Below are 20,239 nucleotides of genomic sequence, written 5' to 3' on the forward strand. Positions count from 1 at the left end.
AGTCAGTTATCACGGGCCATTGATTTAAGGTGTGAGGGTCAAGGTTTAAAGGTGATGTACAAAGCAAGAGTTTTACACAGAGCGTGGTGGGTGCCTGGAACTCATTGCTGGGGAAGCAGATACTTTAAAGGGTGTCTTAACAAATATATGAATGGGATGGGTTTAGAAGGTTAGGGGGTTTTATTTGTGACAGGCAGCATGTCAGTGCTGGCTTGTAGGGCAGAAACAATTCACATTGTTCTGTGAAATACAGTTTTTATTCTGAAAACCACTTTCTTCCCAATTAACCCCAAAGCCTGCAAATTATGTTACAAGAGCATGTCAATATATTCAACAAAAGTTACCTTAAAATCTTCATCAGACAGATAGGTTTCCAGTCTATGTGGGTCAATTCCCTCTGGTAGGGGCCTGGACATAATCTCTTCTAATGAGTACTGTGTCTTGCATAGTCTTGACAAGGCATCCTCAACGAGGAGCACTCTGTTTGTAACACCCCGCTTTCCCTGAAATACACAAAGAATATACTCGTGAAGAAAGGTACCCTTCCTATGAGGAATGCCAAACATTGTACAAACCATGTAGACATAGACAGGTAGTTAGACGAAGCATAGAAGAGGGATGTGCTCCTGCATTTAAAATTTAGTGTCTAGGTAGAAAATTGACAAGCCAGCCCCCAGAAGTAGTAACCCCTGATTTACCACCAGGACTGTGTGCAAGTGAACACAGAAATAGTAAGATAAGATCAATGAATTGTGGCTAGAAAGATGGTGCAGAAGTGAGGGCTTTAGATTCCTGGAAAAGACCTACAAAGAAAAAGACACCAAACAGTCCATGATGCGAATAATTAATGGTATTGATTTCTTGGTTCACATTCATTTAGTGCCACAAATATGTTAAAAAATTTAAGGAACATTGTAAATGAGGAAAGAGAGAGAGGTCATGAGTTTCAGAGAGGGAATTCTAAAGATGGGAGCTTATTCATTAAGAACAATCAATGGCTCTGGCAGAACTAAAACTAGTCTCAATCAGAAACAATAATCATCCGACCCAGCTCATCATTATAAAATGTGTCATGATTGAGAAGTGATGGTACCTGCTGCAAACTCTCTGTGTTGTGTTCCCACCTCGGGAAGATATTTGTGAAAGTCAGTGGCTCTACACCGGCGTGCACCAGGTATGCTTTTGGAGGTCGCCTTGGGTTCTTTTCTGGTTGGACAAGACACAAACATTCCAGTTTCTGCCTCAAGACTGATATCAAATGAATGACTGCATTAACTCTCAGTATCGACGCACCACACTGCGTTCTGAGACTGACCTGTGCAGTACCGCAGCGCAGTCTCCATGGCACATTTCCGCTCCATATCCCATCGGATTTTTGCTGAACCTGTGCTTTCACTGTCTGCTGGCCACCAGCCCTGCCACAGGTAAATCTCCAAATGGTTATCCACGAGGAACAAAGCTGGAGAAACCCCAAATGTAAATTGGGTCCGTCAGTCAAGTACAATTTAGAGAACAGGATCAATATCAACTTCTGCCACTTCTTTGGCATGAGTTCTAACTTGAGGCCTACAACTCTCAGGCCACATTAGCACTTCCTGTACAGTTCAGGGTTTGAGTGAAGATTTGTAGCTCGGGCACTGGTTGTAGATGTTGGTGTTTTCGCCGAGCTGGGAGGTTTGATAGCATACATTTCCTCCCCTTTCTAGGCGACATCCTCAGTGCTGTGGAACCTCCTGTGCAGCACTGTTGTCCTGTGCTGGTTCAAATTTATATGGTCTGGTTTTCGTAATGACACACGGCCTTCCAGAAGAAGCAGAAAGTGGACCATATAAACTCGAACCAGCACAGGACAACAGCGCTGCACAGGAAGCTCCACAGCATTGAGGATATCGCCTAGAAAGGGGAGGAAACGTCTGCTATCAAACCTCCCAGCTCAGCGAAAACGCCAACATCTCCTCCCCATATAGCTCTGAAATGCTGTAAAGTGACAACTGGTTGGCAGATAAGGACAATGGTTATAGCATATCCAGCAAACTGACAAATAGAAAGGATTTTCGGAGAATCCTTTTGGAAGATAATTTTAAGGATAGCAAAGGAAGGTTTGGGGCTTCCTCTTGGTCTTACAAAAAGCTTGGTTTCATTTTATCTAGGAATAAGCTTAGGAAAACAGACAGGATTGCCATCCTCAAAAAGGGAATCTGAAAGTATTCTGTCAATTGTATTTTCAATTTGAGAGACAGGCCCAGGCTGGAGATAGACTCACTGCCTCCGTATGTAGGTCCAAAGTGGCAACAGAAGTAGGTAAATATTGGGATGAGTGGATTAGAAGTTCTATCGCCAAATCACTAGGATGTCATTTCAGTTCTCAATATGGCCGCTGGCCCCTCAGCTCTCATATTTTATGTTCCTTCCATACCACAAATACCCTTCCATGCACACAAATCATGCTCCATACATCCCATGTTCCTCCATACTGCCCAATACCCCTTCAAATCACACCTCATTCATTCTCCATATCTCGTCTGCAGTGATTTCTCAGGTAGAAAACCAATGATCCTGAGAACAACACTTAAACATCTTTGAAATGCTCTATGGTGCTTGTCAAAATAGGAAAATAGGGATTAAATAAACCTTGAAAAAACTGTCCCTCCATTCCATGTTCATAAAATTATCAAACGTATTTTTATATTGAGGAATCTTCTTAATCCTCTAAAACTTCCTAAATTTTATCCAAATAAACGGATAGGTATTGAAAAGCCAAATTAAAGAAAGATAGTTTCTCCAAGTTCATAATCAATCAAAGATAAGAGAACCCTTCATAGCTGGGTACATTCCTCATACAGAGTTAATTTGGTGAATGGGTTCGGAGCACAGTCAAATATTCATAATAAAATTCCAAAGCATAGCTGTGTCAATGAACACTTTAAAATTAAGCAGATTGAAGAAGGTGGAACAGCTATGTACTTAGTCTACCAATTGGTTGATGTATTTGACTGACAGATAAACCACCATTAGATATGCAATTTACGCAGAATTATATTGGAAATTTAAAATGTGACTTTAAAATAATAGCTGAATTAAGTCTGAATATTCTGGTCCAAGCTCTTCATGTTTCCTATACAGCTGGGTCAAATTTGGCAGCTTAATAAGTTCCAACTTCTTATTTGATCTGGTGATCTCCCTCACCCCTCGCCCCTCCCCAAGCTGATAATCTCCCAAGCCTGCATAGCTCACTTCTACCTTCTTCCCAAAATCCACAAACAGGACTGCACAAGGCAGGCCCTTATGACTGCTTGCTCCTACCCCACCAAACCCATCTCTTCCTACCTCAACTCAGTTTTCTACTCGCCTTGTCCTACTTCTTCCCCTTTGCATCCATGATTCTTCTGATGCTTTACATCATAGAACATAGAACATTACAGCACAGTACAGGCCCTTCGGCCATCGATGTGCTGACCTGTCATGCCGATCTCAAGCCCATCTCACCTACACTATTCCATGTACGTCCATATGCTTGTCCAACTTATATGTACCTAAAGTTGGCGAAGCTACAACCGTTGCAGGCAAAGCGTTCCATTCCCTTACTACTCTGAGTAAAGAAACTACCTCTGACATCTGTCCGATATCTTTCACCCCTCAATTTAAAGCTATGCCCCCTCGTGCTCACCATCACCATCCTAGGAAAAAGGCTCTCCTTATCCACCCTATCTAACCCTCTGATTATTTTATATGTCTCAATTAAGTCACCTCTCAACCTTCTTCTCTCTAATGAAAACAGCCTCAAGTCCCTCAGCCTTTCCTCGTAAGACCTTCCCTCCATACTAGGCAACATCCTAGTAAATCTCCTCTGCACCCTTTCCAAAGCTTCCACATCCTTCTTATAATGCGGTGACCAGAACTGTACGCAGTACTCCAAGTGCGGCCGCACCAGACTTTTGTACAGCTGCAGCATAACCTCTTGGTTCCGGAACTCGATCCCTCTATTAATAAAAGCTAAAACTCTGTATGCCTTCTTAACAGCCCTGTCAACCTGGGTGGCAACTTTCAAGGATCTGTGTACATGGACACCGAGATCTCTCTGCTAATCAGCTGCATCAGCTGCAGAATATCCAGTTTGTGGGCTCCAGTTGCCTCCTCTTTACCATGGCTGTGCAATCCCTTTACTTGTCTACCTCCCATCAGGATGGTCTCAGGGCTCCCTGCTTCTTCCTTGTAAAAGGCCTGAAACGTCCCTATCCACCACCACCCTCATATTGTCCTTGCTGAAATTGTCCTCACTCTGAACAACTTCACTTTTAATTCCTCACCCTTTCTTCAGATGAAAGGGGTGACCATGGGTACCCGCATGGGCCCATTAAGCCTGTCTCTTTGTGGAGTACATGGAACATTCCTTGTTCTAGTTCTTCTCTGGATCCCAACACACTCTTTCTCTGGTATATCAATGATAAGTGCTGCTTCCCTCTCTCATCCGGAATTGGAAAAGATTATCTAATTTGTTTCTTATTTCCACCCTGCTTTCACCTTCACGTGGTCCATCTCTGACTCATCCTTTCCCTTCCGTGATATCTGTTTCTATCTCTGGAGATAGCCTGGCCACTAATATCCACTTAAACCTATTCATTCCCACTGTTACTTTGACCACACATCCTTACACTCTGCTTCCTCAAAAGGATCTTTTCCACTCCCCCCAGTTTCTTCATTTCTATCACATCCATATTGATGATGACAACTTCGACAAATGGGCCTCTGAAATATCTCCCTTCTTCCTGAACTGAGGATTCCCCAACACCATAGTTGATACGGCCCTTAGCCAAGTCCAACCCATCTCCCGCACTTCAACCCTCACTCCCTCTCTTCCCTCCTACAACAGCGATAGGGTCCTCCTTGTCCCTACCTACCATCCCACTCGCATCCACATCCAGAGGATAATTAGCTGCTTTTTCTGCCACCTCCAGCAGGATGCCACCACCAGACACACATTCCCCTCTCCTCCATTGCCAGCCTTCTGCAAGGACCGTTTCCTCTGGGATATCCTGGTTCACTCATCCTTCACCCCCAACAGCTTCCAGTTGAAGCAGAACTTTACCTACACTTCCCATAATCTAGTCTACCATATTCACTACTCAATGTGATCTCCTCTACTTTAGGGAAACAAAGTGTAGACTGGGTGACTGCTTCGCAGAACGCCTATGTTCTGGCTGCAGAATAGACCATTAGTTTCCCATTGCCTGTCACTTTAATACCCCACACTGCTCCCTGGACAACAACTCTGTCTCAGGTGTGTTCCTTGTTCCAGTGAAGCTAGAGCAAGCTGGAAGAACACCTCATTTTCCACTTGGGAACGCTACTGCCTTCCAGACTCAATATTGAGTTCAACAATTTTAGGGCTTGAGGCACCTTCTCCATGTTCTTGCCCCAACCCCAACACACCAGGCCTTACTAATGGTTTGCTATTACACACTACTCATTGCAAGCCACTAACAGTCCCCATTAACAGCCATTCATTCTCCCATGCTGACCAATATCCATTACTTTGTCTGTTCAACTGTTTTTCTCTCTCTGAGGTCTACCACCGCCTATTGTTCCCTACTTACCCCCACCCTATCTCTGCATAAAAGCCAACATTTTCCCTAGCTACTGTCGGTTCTGAGGAAGGATCAGTGGACCTGAAATGTTAACTCCGACTTCTTTTCTGCAGATGCTGCCACACTTGCTCAGATTTTCATGCAATTTCTGCTTTTGCTTCCAATCTTTTATCTACGTTATAAATTTTTACATTGTCGCACATTTGAAATGTCTCAAAGCACTGCATCAAATGGTTAATTTCTGATGTATTGTTTTGCCAGTTGTTCTGATGAGGTAGCTATTCTATGTACTTCAAACAGCAATAAGGCCAAGTTATCTGTCAGGAGTACCATTTTCTAAATGGCAATGGATCCCAATTGTTGGTTGGGACACCAAGCAGCAAGTGGGATCACCAGGGAAAAACGTGGACCTCCGCTGATGGAATACTACCTCAGTACTGTAAGATGGCTTCAATTCTTTGCAAAGTCTTCCCGTGCTGACCCACTCCCTACATTAGAACAGTGGTTAAACTTCAAGTGTATTCCCATTTACTTTCAAAGTCCTTTGGGATGTCCTAAGGTTACAAAGGTGCTACTTAGATTCTTTCAATGTGGTGTTGGGTTCAATTTCCAGAGTTGGGCTCTAACCTGGAAACATGCAGCACGAAAGGAAGACAAATGTAGCCAAGTTGGCAATGACATAATGTAAGAAAGGCAACCCAGAATTCCCTCTGAATTATGCATCCTCAGCCCTTTGATTTGCTTGTGCTCAGGGTTTTGTGACTGCCCCATAAGTGACAGTGCTGCATGCAGGTAAGAGTGCTCACCTGGCTGAGGTATGGAGTACAGAACCTCCTGTTGGAAGGGCATTGCCATGACGCCACTGGAGATACGTGTTGGACTGAACTGTTCTGTTACAGTAAACTCCCCTGAGGAAGCAGACAATCTGAAGAGCCGTACCGTGAAATTACATTTCCCGGGATCTGTGGGACATAAAAGATAACAATCAATGCTCCGGATTCATAGAATTCTTACAGTGTGGAAGCAGGCCACTCAGCCCATCGAGTCCACATCGACTCACTAAAGAGCAACCCTCTCAGACCCAACCCTGTAACCCTGCATTTCTGATGGAAAATCCACCTAGCCTGCACATCCTGAGACACTACGGGCAATTTCGCATGACCAATCCACCCAACCTGTACATCTTTGGACTGTGGGAGGAAGCCAAAGTGCCCAGAGGAAACCGTACAGACACAGAGAGAATGTGCAAACTCCACACAATCACCCCAGGGTGGAATCTAACCCAGGTCCCTGGTCCCGTACAGCAGTATTAATCACTGAGCCATTGTGTTGTCCTAAAGGAGGGACGGAGGGAGATGCTTGCATTTTTAAATAGCCCTGATGACGCTATTGCCAAAGAACAAGCAGCATCTGATGTCTTAGACCCAACACTCTCCATCCCCACTTCCTTAACCACCCCTCAATCTAGACTCCATGCCCACCACATTCCAAACCCAGAGTCCAAGTTCCATTACCTTGTAACATGCAGTCATACACTTTTTGATCCTGTTGTCCTAGTGCATGCCAGAACTCTGGAGGTTCTAAGCCTTCTTCTATCTCGCACACTGTTACATCCGTGCTACTCCATAGGCCCAGCTCCTGAGGACGCCTAAGGAAATAAAGACCTTGTATTTATCCTGAACCCATCACAGTTCTCAGGGTGTCCCAAAAGCCCACTAGTTACTTTGAAGCTAAAGTACTATTGGTTGCTAAGAAAACCCAACCATGTTCAGAAGATCCAGCAAATGGCAAAATTACATTAGTGTGCTAATTGAGGAATAAATATTAACTCTGATACAAGAAAAACTCTCTGCTCTTTTGATTAGTACACTGGGATTCTCATTAACTACTGGAAGCACCAAAACAGTCAGCCGCGATCTAAGCAGAACATATTTTCAGAGGATATCATCTCTGACCCTCTCTCTATACAGCACTGAAATGTGAACTCCAACTGCGTATTTAACGCTGGACTGAGTTTAAGATCTGAATCAGACCCAGAGGTGAGTGTCCTATGAATGGAGGGAAGGTCATTTTAAGCTGTTTTTCATAACGCAAATGTCCAAGGGACAGAATCTCATTAGGCCTAAATTTCTAATCTATGTTTTTAAATGTTGCTGTCTGTTCTTTTGCAATTACTTTTTAATAATTTTCAATATCTGGTATTCACTTGGATCTGGTGGCTATTTAGGTGACTGTTAAGGCTGATCTGAATCCAGACGGGTCTGCTGAGTACAGGACCGATATGGCAGTTAATGTGGAGGAGCTGTTGTTGAAGAAAATCCTTTCCATATGGTTCTCCTCTGCATCTGATGTGCTCTCCCTTCCAAATGAGGTTGCACTTCGTTTTATTTCATTGCATGAGATGCAGTGATCCTGGAGAAATTCTTCCAGAATTCAACGTCGAGATAAGAACTCTGAAGTGAACCTTCAGACAGTGCTTTGCTGCACATCAGTGCACATCCCATGCATGTGCTCTCCACTTGAGACATACTTTGGTCAGTGGGTGTCAGGCATTTTTGGCAACATAACCAGCTGAAAGCTGTTGTGTCTGTCTCAGTCTGGTGCGAGTGCTTGGCATACCAGCTCAGTAAACATCTCAGGTGTCTGGCACTTTGTCCTGCCTCCTGAGCTTCAGAATTTTCCAAAGGCAGCTCAAGTGAAATTGGCTGAGCTTCTTAGAGTGATGCTATTCGATTCAAACCTCACATATATACAGCAGAGTCAATGGAACTAATGCTTCATAAATTTTCAGCTTGGTAGGCTGATTTACTTATTCTTTGACTGCTGTTCAATGATTTGAAGGCTGAACTTGCTTTGGTAACTGTATGTATCTTGTGCAGTCTCCCAGTGATGGAGAGAAATGAATTTCCAATTGTCACAGATTGATACTTCCATACAGACAGCCCATGAGAAGGTGGTGCTCAGGTCAGTGAACATATTCACAACTAGTAGGTTTGGATCATGGCCTGAAACCTCAGGCCCAAGATGGGCCTTTCCTCAGAGCAGACTGGTAAATGACATCACCTTGCACTGTGATGCTCTTAATGCAGAAGTTACTGCATGTATTGGAGAATAAATGATTTGGATGTGAATATAGGAGGTATAGTTCGTAAGTTTGCGGATGACATGAAAATTGGAGGTGTACTGGACAGCGAAAAAGTTTACCTCAGCGTACAACAGGATCAATGATCAGATGGGCCAATGGGCCAAGGGGTGACTGATGGAGTTTAGATAAATGTGAAATGCTGCATTTTGGAAAGGCAAATCAGGGCAGGACTGATACACATAATGGTAACGACCTGGGGAGTGTTGCCAAACAACAAGGTCTTGAAAATGGAGTTGCAGGTAGTGAAGGCGGTATTTGGTATGCTTATCTTCATTGGTCAGTGCATTGAGTATCGGAGTTGGGAGGTCATGTTGCAGCTACACAGGACATTGGTTAGGCCACTTTTGGAATACTGCGTGCAATTCTGCTCTTCCTGCTATAGACAGGTTGTTATGAAACTTGAAAGAGTTCAGAAACGATTTACAAGGATGTTGCTAGGGTTGGAGGGTTTGAACAATAGGGAAAGGCTGAATAGGCTGGGCCTATTTTCCCCGGAGCATTGGAGGCTGAGGAGTGACCTTATAGAGGTTTATAAAATCATGAGAGGCATGAATTGGGTAAATATTCAGGTCTTTTCCCCAGCGCGGGAGAGTCCAAAATTAGAGGACGTAGGTTTAAGGTGAGAGGGGAAAGATGTAAAAGAGACCTAAGGAGCAACTTTTTCATGCAGAGGGTGGTGTGTATATGGAATGAGCTGCCAGAGGAAGTGGTGGCGGGTGGTACAATTACAGTATTTAAAAGACATATGGATGGTTACATGAATTTTGGACAGTGAGAGTCTTTTTCCGAGGATGATGACTTCAGCTGGTACAAGGGGGCATAGCCACAAATTGAGGGGTGATAGATTTAAGACAGATGTCTCAGAGGCAGGTTCTTTACTCAGAGAGTGGTAAAGGCATGGAATGCCTTGCCTGCCAACGTAGTTAGCTCAGCCACATTAGGGGCATTTAAACAATCCTTGGATAAGCATATGGATGATGATGGGATAGTGTAGGGGGAGGGGCTTAGATTAGGTTCACAGGTCGGCGCAACATCGAGGGCCGAAGGGCCTGTTCTGCGCTGTATTGTTCTATGTTCTACGTTAATAGGAAGGGTTTGGGTAGATATGGGCTAAATGCTGGCAAATGGGGCTAGATTAATTTAGAATATCAGGGTCAGCATGGACGAGTTGGATGGACGGGTCTATTTCCGTGCTGTATATCTCTATGGCTCTATGACTTTATAACAACTCCACAACTCATGCCCTGCAGGTTGATATGTATTCTAGAATGGACTTGTTCTCCAACACCAGTCAGTTGCGAACTGGAAATTGTAATGTATACTTGGAGACCTTGTTTGCCTAGGGACATTTCAGATTAAGTACCTTCTGGTTCAAATAATTTTGATACTTGAATGACAACGTTGGAAGGCATTGGAGATCACAGCACAGCAAAGCATGTGGGTTAGTCCCAGCACTCAACTCTGTTTAATTCTATCTGGCACTTTGTGGAATGGGCCAGAAGACCCATCATCATCCAGGACATGGACAAGCACCGTGTCATGGAACTACCAAACCGCTGTGGTGAATTTCTTCATTATCTTCCAAATCACGGCTTACTTTTTCAAAGCTATTGGCCGGGTCAGTAAACCTGAGGTAGAGGCTCCATGTTCAGTTCTTGGTACTCGATGGTTCTTGGAGCTCTCTGACCGCATACACAAGATCAATGGCTACTTAAATAAAAACAAAATAGTGCAGATGCTGCAAATCTGAGACAAACAGAGAGAATACTGGTGAAACTCAGCAGGTCTGGCTGCATCCCTGGAGAGAGAAACAAAGCGAACATTTTATGTCCAATGTGATTCTTCTTAAGAATCAGAGGAACAGCAATGTCCCAGCAAGGACATTAATGCAAAACTCGGAATTGCGGTGGGGACCCCACCTGGCCCCTTCCACCTCTAAAATCTGTGCTCCAGTGGGGATGGGCATTAAATTCCAATTAGGTTGTTTCAGTTCCGAGAAAAAGTAATCAATCAATCTGAAATGTTAATGTTATATCTCTCCACACGGAAACTGGCTGGCCTGTTGGGTGTTTCTAGCCCTCTGCTTTTGTTTCTGATTTCCAGTTTCTGCAGCATCTTGCTTCAGTTTTGAGACTGGGCCTGTTTAGAGATGCAACCTGGATTGAAAGTTTTAATGATAAACTCCTCATCTCTGCATTAGCTCTTGATTGTTCTTGGCATCCTTGCTCATGACGGGACATGGGTGTGGAGTTGTCAGTGTTGGACTGGGGTGGACAAGGTCAGAAGTCACATGACACCATGTTATACCCCAACAGGTTTATCTGAAATCACAAGCTTTCAAAACACTGCTCCTTCATCAGGTGAAGTCAGTTGACAAAGGAGCAACATTCTGAAAGCTTGTAGTTTCAAATAAGCCTGTTAGACTATAACCTGGTGTCATGTGACTTCTGACCATGACTGGACAGTCATTCATTTTTGCAGATTATGGGTTTAAAAACATTAGATAACAACCCATCTAATTTGATACTGGAGCTACAACTTGATACCTTTAGAGGAGGAAGGGGTTCGTGAAATAATTTTGTTTTAACATTTCCCTAGAACCATCACGTTAATTTACCAGGCATCCTTCAGAATGCAGTCCCTTCCTTACCATTCTTTAATGTGATTAGCTGCAGTTCTGCCAACCTCCTTTGCACTGGCTTGAACTTTACAACCATGCCACAGATAGATGAGAGCTTGCTGTGTGTTCACCAGGACTAAAGAGCCTCTTGAACGCAGACTGCTGCACTCTCTCGCCACCTCCAGGAGACTTCCCTCCACTGCGACCTCTCCCTGCACAATAAACAATCGCCAAAGCCCTGCTGAAGATAGATAAGACTAACATTGAGTTTTGGCAGGACCGATGAGAAAGGCAATGTAAGCTTCATGTCACAATATTAAAGAGCAGGCTATGAGAGAAGGACCTGGTATTCACACGGATAGAGCTTTGAAGGAGACAGTATGGATGAGGGGACAGTCTATGGAATCTTGGGCTTCCCCATTAGAGGTAATGAGTGTCAGAGCACACTAACCACTGGAAAACTCTGATTCGGCCAGAGCGAGTGTGTTGCATGCAGTATTTTGGGAAGAATTTCAGAGTCTTTGAAAGATTACGAAGTGATTTACCAGAATGGTTCCAAGGATGAGGTTGGATAAAACTCTCTTCAAGCTCATTTGCTCCAAGGAGGAGAGATCTGACCGAAGCGGAAAAGACAATGACAGGTTTTAGACCAAGAAAAGTTGTTCCCATCAGTAAATGGTACAAGGAGGTGGAGGCACAGGTTCGAGATTTTAGACAAGGGATGCAGATGGATTGTGGAGAAGAACCTTTCAGCGATTGGTAAACCTGGTAATTGCGATGTAAGAGGGTGGAGGAAATGGGATGATCAACAATTTGAAAAGAAAATTGGATATGAACTTGAGATAAATAAACTTTCAGGACTGTGGGGACAGAGCGGGGCAAGGAGACTGACTGGAATACAACATGAAGATATATGCCTGGAATATGCTCCGAAGGCATGGACCATGGCTTCAATTCAAAATGGGCAGCCTCATTAGCTTTTGTGCTCCTGAGATGCTGCTTGGCCTGCTGTGTTCATCCAGCTTCACACTTTGTTATTTTAGCCTCATTTAATGTTCTCTTTGAATAAAGCATGGTAAATGACATATCACACACTAAAGGAAAGGCATATATACACCAGCGATGTCAACCCTTCAGCCAAGTTACTGATCTTTCAGCGTGAAACCAGCCAGTTTCATCAGCATTAGCTCTTCAAGTCAGAATCACCCAGGGTGCCTTCTCCTAAGGGAGGCTTTAGTGGTTTTATGGGAATTACATTAGGCAGGTTCTTTAGAAAGGGTCACTGGATGGCAAAAATTGAGATGACACAAGTTAAAGTGAATCAAAAAAACAAATCTGGAAGGCAAATTAGGGATATTTGAAATTGTTAAATTGTTAAAAAAAACTCTAAGAAGACTCATCCAGAAAATGTCAGTACTGGATAAGGTTGGCTTTGTACAATAGTTTAACAACAGTCATAGTGAATCAACCACTGTGAGATTACACACAGTCAGCAAGACTCCAGCTCACTGACAGCAGGCTGGAGGCACCAGCAGATCTAGGGGGAGTAGAAGTTTCTCCCTGAAATATTCTTCACAGTATTTGCACAATTTCCCCATTATCTATAGGCTCAATCACTCTTTTCTTCATTACTCCTTCAAACAAAAAGTTCACAGTCCAAACCTTGTTGATTTCTGATGTTATCTCTCTTTCCGCTGTGGATAATCATTCCTCCTTGGAACAACTGCAGAAAGCAAGGGGGCTCTTTTCCTTGTGACACCAGCACCTGGGGAACAGCACACACACAAACACATTTAAGTCTTGGTCAACAATCGGCAGAATCGCTTTGGTAAACCCAAGCTCAGTAGACAGATTTCATTCAACAGAAAATCACCCAAGGAAACTGGAAATAACCGTTTCTTTTCTATTATCGTAATGTTCTTGATGCAAAGTCGCACAATATAGTTTTCATATCCAGTACATTGCGTAAAGCACAAATACAGAGGACGAGGTCTAGCAGGGTCTAATTTTGAGCAGTATTTAGTCTTACCATTGTGCTTCTCCATCACTGGAGTCTTTATTAAGGGATTGGACACTCTGGAGGCAGGAAGCATGTTTCCGCTGATGGGGGAGTCCAGGACCAGAGGGCACAGTTTAAAAATAAGGGGTAGGCCATTTAGAACAGAGTTGCGGAAAAACTTCTTCACCCAGAGAGTGGTGGATATACGAAATACTCTGTCCCAGAAGGCAGTGGAGGCCAGGTCTCTGGATACTTTCAAGAAAGAGATAGATAGAGCTCTTAAAGGTAGTGGAATCAAGGGTTATGGGGATAAGGCAGGAACAGGATACTGATTGTGGATAATCAGCCATGATCATAGTGAATGGTGGTGCTGGCTCGAAGGGCTGAATGGCCTACTCCAGCACCTATTGTCTATTGTTTTCAGTTGTGGCTGTTAAATTGTCATATTTTGAAGAAGTAATAAACCCCGTTGCACTGATCATTGTAAATGAATACAGTATTGTGAACATGACAATCAGCCACTTGTAATTAGCCAGAAAACAGGGGCCATATTAAAATAGAAATTCCTCACTTTGTCTCGGTTCTCACAGCGTACAATTTTCTAGTGCCTGCACTGAGCTAATTACTGGGGCAGATGGCATCTGATGCAGTGTTGGCCTGCAGTTAGGAGAAGCTCTGGGAAATCAATGAGGATTAAGAGTTACGGGCAGGAAGATGAGTTTATAGACTTCACCATGTGGAGGGATTACAGCAGTGCTCGTTGTGCGGATTGAGTTCCGCTCATTTGCTCTGCTCAGTCATTAACCAATCCTCAAACGTCAGAAAGTCCAATATACTGTAGGTTGAAAATGATAACATTTACACCTTTTATTCCTAACTAGGAACAGCTTTGACCCCCCTCCCCCAGTCTTCAAAAACAGAAACCTTTATTTACAGATAAAGAACTGCAGTTGTTGGAAATCAGAAGCAAAAATCAGAAATTGCTGGAAAAAACTCACCAGATCTGGTAAGAAAAAGCAGAGTTAACGTTTCGGGTCCTGTGACCCTTCTCTGGAATCTTTATTTACAGTTTATAGCCACTTTCAAGCCCAAGAGGCAAACCAAAGTGCATGAAGCTGATGAAGACTTCTGGTGTGTGTCGCTATCGAATGTAGAAAATACAGCACCCAATTTATCCACAGCAAAATCTGATAAACACTTCCCACTAGAAATCAGCCACCTGTTTCTAAAGCAATGCTAACTGAGAGATGGACATACTGGTGCCATGGGACTGAGGCCTTGATTTAAAAACTGAAAGCGAGTTTTGAGAAGATTTGTAGCTCAGGTTGAGGTTCTTACATACAGATGAGGAAGGACACCACTTTGATCGGGACAACACATCTATCCTAGGACAAGCCAAACAGAGACACGCACGAGAATTCCTAGAAGCATGGCATTCCAACCGGAACTCCATCAACAAACACATTGATTTGGAGCCAATCTACCATCCCCTGAGAAAAAGAACTGGAAATGACATCACCAGTGCAGGAAATGACATCACCAACCCAAGGAAACCTAACCAGATAAATAGAAAGCAGGACATAACACCAGTGCTTCGTCGGAGGCTCACTGAGGATGTTACCTAGAATGGTGACGAAACGACTGAAAATGAACCTTCCAGCCCAGCGTTTCAAACCTGAAAGGTAGCTGTTTTGACTGCAGTTTTTGGCATTTACTTCGAACTGCATTGCATTGTCAGCTAAAATGAAGTGCTCCATTCCTCATAGTTGGAACTGAACCTACTCTGATAAGCGGATAAGACCACAACTACTGAGCCAGCAGTCACGCCCTTACTGACATCTCTCTCAGATTATGGAACAGACTGTAAAACAAGTCTTTGTAAGATGTAATAAGAATCATGTGGAATTGTGGATCCAGCGATGACCTTTTTCACTCTTCACTAGTTACAGGTTATTGTCCTGAAAATGCCCTCTATCTTCTGTTCATTAGTCAAGATTCTATCCACACCAGCCCCAATACATGGGCTCTTATCTTATTAAGTGTGGAATCTGATTCAAACAATGCATCTTTTTCAAATTATCTTCCTTCGTTCTGCATGAGTCATACAAGACCCAGAGTAACGTGTTTCTCTGCCCACAGATGGTACCAGACCTACTGAGTTTCTCCAGCACTCTCTGGGCTTGTTTCAGATTTCCATAAATTGCAGTATTTTGCTTTTAAAAACATAGAGCAGACTTCTGACAATTCTAGAGGGCATTAGTGAAACCGCACTGGAGAAATGTGTACACTTTACAGCTCTTTATTTAAAGAGCGGTACACTGTATTGGAAACAGTGCAGAGAATGGTGATTCCTTTGATTAAGGGTTTGTCTTATGAAGAAAGATTAAGCAGGTTGGGCCCATGCTTGATTTGATTTGATTTGATTTATTATTGGCACATGTACCTAAGCACAGTGAAAAATTTTGTTTTCCATGCTGTGCAGGCAGATCATACCATACAAGGTTCACAGACTGATTGAACAGAGCGAGGAATACAAAGTTATAGCTGCAAAGAAGGTGCACAAAATGCAAAGTCAACATTAAATCTGAAATTTGAGAGGTGCATTCAGAAGTCTAATATCAGCGGGGAAGAAGCTGATCTTGAATCTCTTGGTACGTGTGTTTAAGCTTTTGTATCTTCTGCCTGATGGAAGAGGTTGGAAGAGATTATAACCAGGTGGGAGGGGTCTTTGAGGATGTTGGCTGTCTTCTGAGGCAATGAGTGTCAATGTCGTCAATAGATGGAAGGATGGCTTGCTTGATGGTCTGGGCTGTGTTCATAACTCTCTGTAGTTTCTGACAATCCTGTATAGAGCAGCTCCCATATCAATCCATGATGCATCCGATTGAATGCTTTGGTGCATCTATAAAGGCTGGTGAGAGTCCTTATGGACACGCCAAATTTCCTCAGCCTCCTGAGGAAGAAGCGGGGTTGTTGAGCTTATTGGAGTTTAGAAGAATGAGAGGTGATCTTGATGAGAGACAAGCTTGTGAGTGGCCTTGGCAAGGTTAGATGTCAGAGGACATTTGCAGTCTTGATGGAATCTTGAAGGAGAAACAGGTTCAAAACAAGAGCTCTCCCATTAAAGGCAGAAATGAAGAGGAATTTCTTCCCACAGAGAACAGTGAAGTTCGAAATATTTATCGTAGACTGAATTAGACAAATTTTGATCAACGAGGCAGTCAAGCCAGGGTTAGGGGGGGTGTACAAAAATGAAGCCAAGTCCATTATCAGATTAGCCATTATTTTATTATATAGCAGAGTAAGAGGCTAATGGCCTATTCATGTTGCTTTTTGATTATGATCTTATGTTACCAACATCTGTGGATATTGGGCCAACTGAATTAGGATTAATGGATTTTTGTCAGGTAAAGGAATTGAGGGATATCTTAGCAAAGGTGACGAAGTACTAATAAGATTGCAGGATATGCTTGAGGGAATGAAAGGCCAGGCCTATAATTGCTCAGTGTGGTTTTGGATGGTGCAGTGTTGGCTGTGGCAGTCTGACCATACACAGGGACTGTAATTCCTGGCTCTTCTCTCGGTAGCTCCCACCCTCCTGCAGCTCACTGCCGGAAGTTGTTACCTGAGCTTCTCTGTCCTTGCCCAGTTCCACGGTCATCAGTGCCGAAGCTCCTTTGCCACTGATGCTCGACAGGCGACCCTGCCAGAAAAAGTACGCAGATCGCTCCTTGCTGGGCCCAGCGCTGCTGAGCTGATCCGGTCTCTGTCGCTTTCCGACTGTGAAGGAACACAGAGAGACACAAACTCAGCTGTGGTGCATCAAATTAGTTTCTCTCAATTACTGGAGGTCAGTCCTTGTCTAACAGTTGTCAGTCAGGTCAGAATCTATCCATACTATGCTGAATTTAAACTCTCACCCTCCTGATTTGAGTCTCAGCACAAATTCGTGTGACTTTGTGCGCAGGCAGTCAGTTCACCATGTAGCTGCCTGATGTGGAAATGAGTGCAAACATTCTGAGCCCAGGTTTGCACTGACCTGCACCCAGTGCTAAATAAAGACCTGCATTTGTATGACAATGATTGATCCTCTCAAAACACGTAGCAAATGAAGAAATTAGTACTTGTGCACTATCAGCAGTTCCTTTCGTCCCACTTCATGGGGTTTCTCACACAACCCAGTCTCTTCATTATTTCCGCCTGACTGCACGTGTCTGTTCCTTAAAGGGCCTACATCCTGTTTGTTCCCTATGTGAAACATTCCCATTGGCTACGTGGTCAGGCACTCTCAAACTGCCTGCAAGGGACTCAGTACAGTCTGATCCCGAAGATAGCAAGGTGATCAAGGCCAGATGCTCTCTTTTAATGATGTTGCTTGTGGAATAGAGCCCTGGGGATGGGAGTAGAATAATTTCTATCCGCCTGAGCTGGGAGTTGGTTCAAAGTTCCATTCAAAAGCTTCTCATGGGATGACTCTGCAGTGCGAAGCTCAAATGCATATGGAGATTCTGAGAAGCTCAGAGGCTAGTGTACTGGGCCAGCGAGGTAGAAAATCAGCCAAGTTTCCTTTGTTTAATCTTTTGTCTTCATTTTTGTCTTTTCCCTGGGGTGGCGGGGTGGGGGGGGGGTGGTTTCAAGAATCAGGGGCATATTTTGAAAGTGAGAGGAGAAATATTTTAACATGAGGAGCAACTTCTCATATAAAGAGTGGTTCTTATGTGGAATGAACTTCCAGAGGAAGTGGTGGATATCAGTACAGTTACAACATTTAGAAGGCATTTAGATTAAATGCATGAATAAGGAATGCTTGGAGAAACATGAGCCAAGCACAGGCAGGTGAGACCAGTTTAGTTTGGGATTATGATTGGCATAGACTGGTTGAACTGAAATGTCCATTTCCATGCTGTTTGACGCTGTGACTCTACAGCCCTTCCCATTCCTGTCTGAAGTGTGCGTGTATGTGCTTGTGTCCACAGACACAGATTAGCACGGTCTCTGCTGGTTATCCTCTCTGGTTAACTAAGCCGTGCACTGAAACTCATAGTCGAGGGTAACCACGTTCTATCCAGTTAAAAAGTGGGCAGTAATGTGGCATTTAAAACCCTCTGGGTGCATCTGTAAAACAATCTTTCAGGGAGGCCAGAGCTGAGATTTGGACAGGAAGCATTGAAACTTCAAAGTGAGCTGCCCAGAGCTATCTGGGTTGAGGCAAGCAGCTGCAGATTCCGAATATAGATTCTGCCTTGAATGATGCAGGTCCCAAAGGACACTTTGCTGTCTTAGTGCCAGTACTGTTATTGTGGTTAGAAATCAGGCTGAGCATTAACTGCAGGGGAAATATCTGTGAGGAGACAGCGCCTGTGCAGGAAGAGACCTGTGTTTCCCTTTCAATTGGTCTCTATTGGGATGATATGGAGGTGCTGGTGTTGGACTGGGGTGGACGAGGTCAGAAGTTACGTGACACCAAATTATTACAATCCCTTTCTTGGCTCTCAAACCGTTTATGGATATTGCCCCTTCCTTTCTGTGTAACTTTCTGTCGCCCCACAACTGTCATTATCTCAGTAACCTCCTGTGGCCGAACAATCGTCCCTATGTCAGTAACCTATAGTCCCGCATTGTCCCTATCTCCGTAACCTCCTGTAGCCCCGCAATCGTCCGTATCTCCATAACCTCGTGTAGTCCTGCAATCATCCCTATCTCTATAACCTCATGTAGCGCCACAATCGTCCCTATCTCTATAACCTCCTGTAGCCCCACAATCGTCCCTAGGTCAGTAACCCATAGTCCCGCAATTGTGCCTATCTCCGTAACCTCCTGTAGTCCCGCAATCGTCCCCATCTCAGTAACCTCCTGTAGTCCCGCAATCGTCCCTATCTCAGTAACCTCCTATAGTCCTGCAATCGTCCCTATCTCCGTAACCTCCTGTAGTCCCGCAATCGTCCCTATCTCCATAACCTCCTGTAGTCCCACAATCGTCCCTATCTCCGTAACCTCCTGTAGCCCCGCAATCGTCCCTATCTCCGTAACCTCCTGTAGTCCCGCAATCGTCCCCATCTCAGTAACCTCCTGTAGTCCCGCAATCGTCCTTATCTCAGTAACCTCCTATATTCCTGCAATCGTCCCTATCTCCGTAACCTCCTGTAGTCCCGCAATCGTCCCTATCTCCATAACCTCCTGTAGTCCCACAATCGTCCCTATCTCCGTAACCTCCTGTAGTTCCGCAATCGTCCCTATATCCGTAACCTCCTGTAGTCCCGCAATCGTCCCCATCTCCGTAACCTCCTGTTGTCCCGCAATCGTCCCTATCTCCATATGCTCCTTTAGTCCCACAATCATCCCTATCTCCGTAACCTCCTGTAGCCCCGCAATCGTCCCTATCTCCGTAACCTCCTGTAGTCCCGCAATCGTCCCTATCTCTGTAACTTCCTGTAATCCCGCAATCGTCCCCATCTCAGTAACCTCTAGTCCTACAATCGTCCCTATCTCCGTAACCTCCTGTAGTCCCGCAATCGTCCCTATCTCCATAACCTCCTGTAGTCCCACAATTGTCCCTATCTCAGTAACCTCCGGTAGTCCCGCAATCGTCCCTATCTCCGTAACCTCCTGTAGCCCCGCAATCGTCCCTATCTCAGTAACCTCCGGTAGTCCCGCAATCGTCCCTATCTCCGTAACCTCCTGTAGTCCCACAATCGTCCCTATCTCCGTAACCTCCTGTAGCCCTGCAATCGTCCCTATCTCAGTAACCTCCTGCAAACCTCTGAGCTCTCTGCGCTGCTCCAATTCTGGTCTTTTGCTTATCCCTTAATTGCATCACTTTGTGATTCCATCTTTGCCGGTCATAACTTCAGCATCCCAGGCACCCTTTAAACCTTCCTTAAATATCCACC

General features: G+C 44.2%; 1 protein-coding gene across 7 annotated transcripts in view; it reads right to left on the bottom strand.

Annotated features, from left to right (window-relative positions):
* Positions 1-20,239, bottom strand: part of LOC125466374 (supervillin-like) — a 137,050-nt gene that overhangs the window by 10,188 nt on the left and 106,623 nt on the right. For 6 of the 7 annotated variants that reach the window (XM_048560794.2, XM_059638677.1, XM_048560796.2 and 3 more), the window contains 8 exons: positions 16,975-17,129; positions 13,013-13,115; positions 11,381-11,591; positions 7,100-7,233; positions 6,392-6,547; positions 1,316-1,459; positions 1,094-1,206; positions 345-503 (listed from right to left, as the gene is read on the bottom strand). In XM_048560794.2, coding sequence (XP_048416751.2) covers positions 345-503; positions 1,094-1,206; positions 1,316-1,459; positions 6,392-6,547; positions 7,100-7,233; positions 11,381-11,591; positions 13,013-13,115; positions 16,975-17,129 — 1,175 coding nt within the window. The remainder of the gene's footprint in view (positions 1-344; positions 504-1,093; positions 1,207-1,315; positions 1,460-6,391; positions 6,548-7,099; positions 7,234-11,380; positions 11,592-13,012; positions 13,116-16,974; positions 17,130-20,239) is intronic. The other variant, XM_048560793.2, reaches the window with a different exon arrangement.

Source organism: Stegostoma tigrinum, chromosome 31 (genome assembly GCF_030684315.1).
Source record: "Stegostoma tigrinum isolate sSteTig4 chromosome 31, sSteTig4.hap1, whole genome shotgun sequence".
NCBI classification, from domain to species: Eukaryota; Metazoa; Chordata; class Chondrichthyes; order Orectolobiformes; family Stegostomatidae; genus Stegostoma; species Stegostoma tigrinum.